Consider the following 5,759-nt stretch of genomic DNA (forward strand, 5'->3'; position numbering starts at 1 on the left):
ATATATTTATATATATAAATATATAGCGACTATGTAAGCAATGCCATGCCATGCGATGTGATGCCATGAACGGCATAAACATCAGTCTCGGCGATATGAATAGATAACCGTTGATAATACGAGAAATACGTGCAAACTATTAAATGCCATAGATATACACGTACCCTCAATAAACTATTAAAGCAAGATTTCAAGAGAATTCGAATCATAGTAGTGGCAAATATACGCATCTTCAATTTTAGACACGGTCGTCTGTACAATCATAAGACCACACATACATGAATAGCTTTGTTTATAACTTTCAATTTATCTGTTCTGTCGATATTTCTACCATAAAGTACATATGAAAACATCTATTTCCAAATATATGATATACATATTGCAAAGTATGATCTTTCAACAATCTCATGACATGTACTATCAAATACGCAGTAAAGCTCATAATGCACAACTAAATTGACGATTCGATTTTGTTCTTAATGGCAATGTTTTAAACAGAGATGCCAGGTGATGTACAGACATGGATCCAACGGTATTTCGTGCAAAGTGGCGACTGGACGCAAAGTTGCGATTACAATATGGCGAATAGTAATATAATGTTGATAGCCATTTTACCTTTAGAATTTGGAACATATAAACCCATTCCTCGATTGTATAAATTTATGCAAGCTATTTGGATCAAAGGTTAAGCTCTAATCGGCTGGATTGTGTGGTCAGCTACCACGGACGTGGTCTTGCTTGTGAAAGTTTAGAAGTGTAGTGACGTATATGCTAGTGTAAATGCTTACACATAGCGATAATGAAAACTTACCAGAATTGAGAGCATCACCGGGGCCCGAGTTTGGGTTTATTATTGCTACTATGTCCACTTTTGATGAGCTTTGTGCAAGTCTGTGCCATTCAGATCCTTCTTGTATGCTTGGGTATATGTATAGTGGAATCACTATTGTGATTTTATGATTGCTGACTTCATCACGAACTTTCCTTCTAGTGAATTTCTTGAACATAATTGTCACACTGTCACAGTGTTTTGTGGAGCGGATGTATATTCTAGTGGCGTGTCCGGATGCCAACATGCCATTTAAATATTTTAACTCGCATATAAATGTACAAATTATCATAAATATTTATGGTTGAAGACTATCTCTAAATACTGGAGAGAAAGAGAGTATGTATTTAGATTGTAGAAGTAAATACTCCATCGGCCAGCAAATCAGTTGCTTTATGGAGCCCGCCTGATTTTCATCGTTCAATATAATTAGAATTGCTTATTCCTGTTCATGTGGAATGGCTAGGAGTATGGTAATGGGACTCTGGGAAGCCCCCCTACGGGCCCTACCGGCCTACCCCGACAAACGGCTGACCAGGACCTGCGCAGTTAGTCTGTGATCGAGAGATGTTTTTAATTTCAATCACGAATGCTTTGGAGCGTGGCTGGCACGCTATACATTCAACTTTAAATAGAAAACAAAGGGCTTCACCAGCAGAGAGTTTACCAATTGCAAAGGTGACAAATATATTGTCTTCGCATGAAGAGCGAAGTATCGTTGAAAAGCTTGACGCATTGTACGCCGGTGAAGAAATCATTCGCAACCGACACTGATTTCAAAAGTGCTTCTGGGCGAGTTCAAAATGGGACGGCTACATGTTTTTTTAAATACCAACAGAGTATAACACAAAATATATCAGCCTTTGGAAATGGCCTTGTGCCTCACTGTGTATCATTTAATCGGGTGAAGGGTGTTGAACCACGCCTTAAAAACTGCTGCTAGCATGGCTCATTCGGCTCAGCGTGAGTTTCTTCAGTTCTTGACCCTTGGATCGTATGAATCATGCATCCACTTCAAGATAAATACTGAAAATATGTAGTTGAGTGACCGTTCGTCGCAATCCAAGTGAAGTTTCATGTGAAAATTGGGTGTCAGCAAAAAAATTATACTCCCTTAATTCTCAATCTACGGGTACATGCAATTGTATCCTTGGTAATCGGTCCTGATGTGGGAGATAAATGTTGTGTTTTGCTCTAGTGATGTGTTGCGACGCAACCATACACTGTACTAACTGGTAAAACCTGGTAGTTTGTATTCTGCGATGATATACTTCAGCACGCCCAATCTATCCATAACTAACCGACAGTTCCCGCTTTGTTTGTATTGAATATCTTAAATTTCGAAGTGTAGGGTTGAAAGCAGCGAGTTCTGATTGATATTAAACTAAAAGTATTGTACAAATCCACCCTCTACTCTAAAAGATGAGGCGTGAGCAAATTTTTAAAGCGTGGACTATATTCTTCAAAGCAAAATGTTAAAGCGTGAATTGTATTCTTGTAATAAATAAATATAGTTAATATACTATTTATGTGATTATCACCCGAGCCATGTGGGACTTCAAAGAATGGTGACTATCGGATAGAGCTTGTGCAGGGCAAAAAAATACCTATCGATGCGCTATCAAAGACGACAAGCGGCTCGAGAACAATTGATTCAAATTTTGGCTTAGACAATGCTCGATATTACATCAGTAACTTTCAGATATTATAATAGCTGATGAGGGTGGTTTTTTATTTAAATTCTGTGTAGAACTCGTGGTAAGCTTTTTGTATGTGTATTCGGAGGTGCGCTTTAACGTCACTACATACGAGGTAAAAAGGGTACAAATTGTGAACTTGCCTGTTCTCAACTTGGCACACCTGCCATTTTTTGTTATTTGTTTTCTATGGTGGCACACATTTTGTGTCTGCAAGACAATATCATCGCACGCATATTCGCATGATGCACCATGCCTTGTTTAAAACAAGACGGATTTTGACATGATGGGGTATGATCCTAGATTTTCCCGATTAGTTTCAGAACACCGAACGCGGTGACTAGCCCCAGTGCTACATATAGCTTCTTCTCGGTAGATGCGTTTTCCTGCGTCTGGAAAACGAGATCAGATTCTAATTTCATTGGGAAAAGAAATATAGGCTATTAAATTTGGATACGCACGTATACAAAGGGCCCGGTTTCCTAAAAAGGTCGACGAATTCAAGTCAATCACATTCACAGCCAATAGCAATGATACAGACTATCTCAGCAAAGCACCTACCAGCATCTTAATTTCTGCTTTTGTTGCTGCAATTTGTTTCTCCATGTGGTGAGAATTCGTTTGAGAAGTATTCAAGGCGATACTCATGTCTTTCAATTCTATGTTGTAACGAGATAGTTCGGTCTCGAGTTCAACGGCGTGTGCTTCAGATCTGTGTGCATCATTCTTCGTCTGAGTCAAGGTAGGTACAGATATGGACAAACAAATTTTAGGAACAATGTGCAGAATTTCCTTTCAGGATGGTAATCTTGGGTGCGTGGAATTATAAATGTTTCGGTTAGATATAGCTATAGAAAAATCGGATTATGCTCGAAGTGTGTCCGAAAATTCATACCGCCGTAGTGCCGAGCTCAATGTTGCAGCCGCCTTCTTACTTTTCTCCGAATCGTCTGTTATAAACTTGATATCTTTTTGTAGCTCTGTAATCCTCCCCGTTTTACTTCGCAGTAGCCACGCTCGTTGATAGGTACGCACTATCCTTCTCATTTATTGTGAAGTTGCTCTCTTTCTTGTTACCAACTTCCGTTTCATTAGCGGGACACAATATTGTCAGGAGATCATGCCAGAATTTCTTTCTCCCAGCTTTTTTAGCCTCGCCAAAACCCTCCTTAGCATAGTGCAAAGGTGTTTTGCCCTCGATATCCTTTGCATATAAGTCAGCGCCATGTTGTTTCAACGCACGCGCACACTGCGCCCACACATCGTCGTCATGGCAACCAGATATACTCGAAGCGATGCTGTTTATACTAGAATTGCTTCCAAAATTTTCGCTTGTGGTCTCGAGTTGTGAAGTAGAGGATGTTCGACTGGGCATGCCACGAGTGACTTTCTCTGGTACGAGCTTCTTTCTCTTACGCACTACTTCGTGCAGGGGGGTGCGGCCGTGCATTCGCTCGGGTTTGCTGGGATTTGCACCGTGACCTAGAACGAGCAGTTGCAATACACAATCAATATATTGGCGAATTGAAGCGCTACATATTTAGATCCGAGCATTTTGTAGATTGAAACGCTCGTAACACAGAAGCAACAAAAGAACCAGATCACACTGATACCCGAGAGGATACATTCACATGTATTTGTGTTCTACCAAATGAAAGTATGCCATACCTAGTATTGCGAACACGGCACCTACGTGTCCGCTAGAGGCTGCCAAATGTGGAGGTGACTTGCCCTCGTAGGTATCTCCCGGCTCCACACTCGCACCCGCAGAAACTAGCCTTTCAATTATTTCAGCCTGTATCAAGAATCTCGGCAGTTAGCATGTGCATGAGAATATTTGTTTATGTATGTGAAATTGTGTGCGGAATCTTTTTTCTATTTGTGTGTGAATTTATGCTCGTACGTTTATGTGTATACACTTGTTTAGCTGCGCTGGATGGAACTTACAAACACCACAATGGGCAAGCGCTCGATCGCTCATATGGTGGGCTTGAGCTACTCTTGTCAAGATATGTACAGCTGAAGCATTGTTGAGGATTGATGGGCATGTGTTCCTATTAAACCATATGTACTATTCATTTGATGGAGAGGCTTCCATATTTGAACGTACAGTGCACTCGTGTTCTCGGTCAAAATGGAAATCCCGTATCTCGCATGGATAGATTGAGCACAACTTAAGTGGCGTCAATGCTAGTACAATTTCGTTGAAAACGCGTGCCAAACATGGAATCTAACTTACAAGTACAGTACTAATGGTAGGAAAAGAACACGGCTTCTCCTGACCGTCAAAACACAGCTCAGAGAGGAGTTCGCGTCCTTCTTTTGAATTATGAACCAGATTACAAATTGTATACTATATTTCCTGTGTACCTCAGACGACATTTGCACAGACTGCATCCCTCAGTTTTCTCACCTTTCCACCCTGTGTGGCAATGTGCAAGGCAGTCTCTCCAACGCTATTTTTGTGGTTTACATCAGCTCCTAGCGAAATTACAGTATCAACCACACCGGGCAGAGCATTTCTTACGGCCGCAAACAGGCAGGTCTCATTATTCGTAGAATCATCGTTCCAGTTGATATTTATGATTTCTGTACACAACAACCAAATGTACTTGTAAACATGTAGGCATGAAACATAAACTCGAAAAGAGCGTACTTGACCATTTAAATGGGTTGATTTCTTTACCGTCTGTTTGTTTGACCTAGCTACTAAAAGCTTGAATCTAGCACATATGAAGATAAGCACTTGCCAGATATTGTCGAGACATAATGCAGTGGCTGTCATGGCGCCCGCTATGATTAAGAGGACACTCAATAAATGTACATACTAACTGAACAGGTATCTGATTGCCGGAAAAGAATTAAGTGAGGTTAATGTTGCAACAAAACTTATGCAATACTATCGCTCATAACAGGTGCGATACGACCACATGGATCATGCCCATGATGGTATACTTCGTTCAGAAATGTAGGTAATGTCATGGTTTTACCTGCCTACTCAGAAAGGAGATTCACAAGTTTTGATTGGAAAATAAAGCATTTCAAAACAGCTTGGGGTCGTCTACCTTGCCCAAAACTCATTTTTAAAAACCCTACCAAACAACATATACCAGCGTCGATTCCTGAGTATGATAGTGCAGCTTTTGACCGTGTGTGCATGACCTATTCGGTCATTTCTATCTACATAGCGTACATACTGCCCGTTCCTAACCATACCGTACTTTGGAAGACAT

At 40.6% G+C, this 5,759-nt stretch overlaps 3 protein-coding genes across 4 annotated transcripts in view; all 3 read right to left on the bottom strand.

The window, feature by feature from the left end:
* The window catches only part of SARC_00290, a 4,501-nt gene extending 3,460 nt beyond the window's left edge, over window positions 1-1,041 (bottom strand). For both annotated transcript variants that reach the window (XM_014306016.1, XM_014306015.1), the window contains exon 1: window positions 812-1,041. In XM_014306016.1, coding sequence (XP_014161491.1) covers window positions 812-1,007 — 196 coding nt within the window. In that variant the 5' untranslated portion in view covers window positions 1,008-1,041. The remainder of the gene's footprint in view (window positions 1-811) is intronic.
* A 1,784-nt stretch (window positions 1,042-2,825) lies between these two features.
* On the bottom strand, window positions 2,826-3,174 carry SARC_00291 (hypothetical protein; the record flags this gene model as incomplete). Its single annotated transcript, XM_014306017.1, has 2 exons — window positions 2,826-2,918; window positions 3,088-3,174. The coding sequence occupies 2 exons, from the start codon at window positions 3,172-3,174 to the stop codon at window positions 2,826-2,828; spliced, it is 180 nt and encodes a 59-aa protein (XP_014161492.1).
* A 349-nt stretch (window positions 3,175-3,523) lies between these two features.
* On the bottom strand, window positions 3,524-5,311 carry SARC_00292 (hypothetical protein; the record flags this gene model as incomplete). Its single annotated transcript, XM_014306018.1, has 4 exons — window positions 3,524-4,008; window positions 4,195-4,321; window positions 4,940-5,115; window positions 5,188-5,311. The coding sequence occupies 4 exons, from the start codon at window positions 5,309-5,311 to the stop codon at window positions 3,524-3,526; spliced, it is 912 nt and encodes a 303-aa protein (XP_014161493.1).
* Window positions 5,312-5,759: the final 448 nt, after the last annotated feature.

Source organism: Sphaeroforma arctica (assembly GCF_001186125.1).
Source record: "Sphaeroforma arctica JP610 unplaced genomic scaffold supercont1.8, whole genome shotgun sequence".
NCBI lineage: Eukaryota > Ichthyosporea > Ichthyophonida > Sphaeroforma > Sphaeroforma arctica.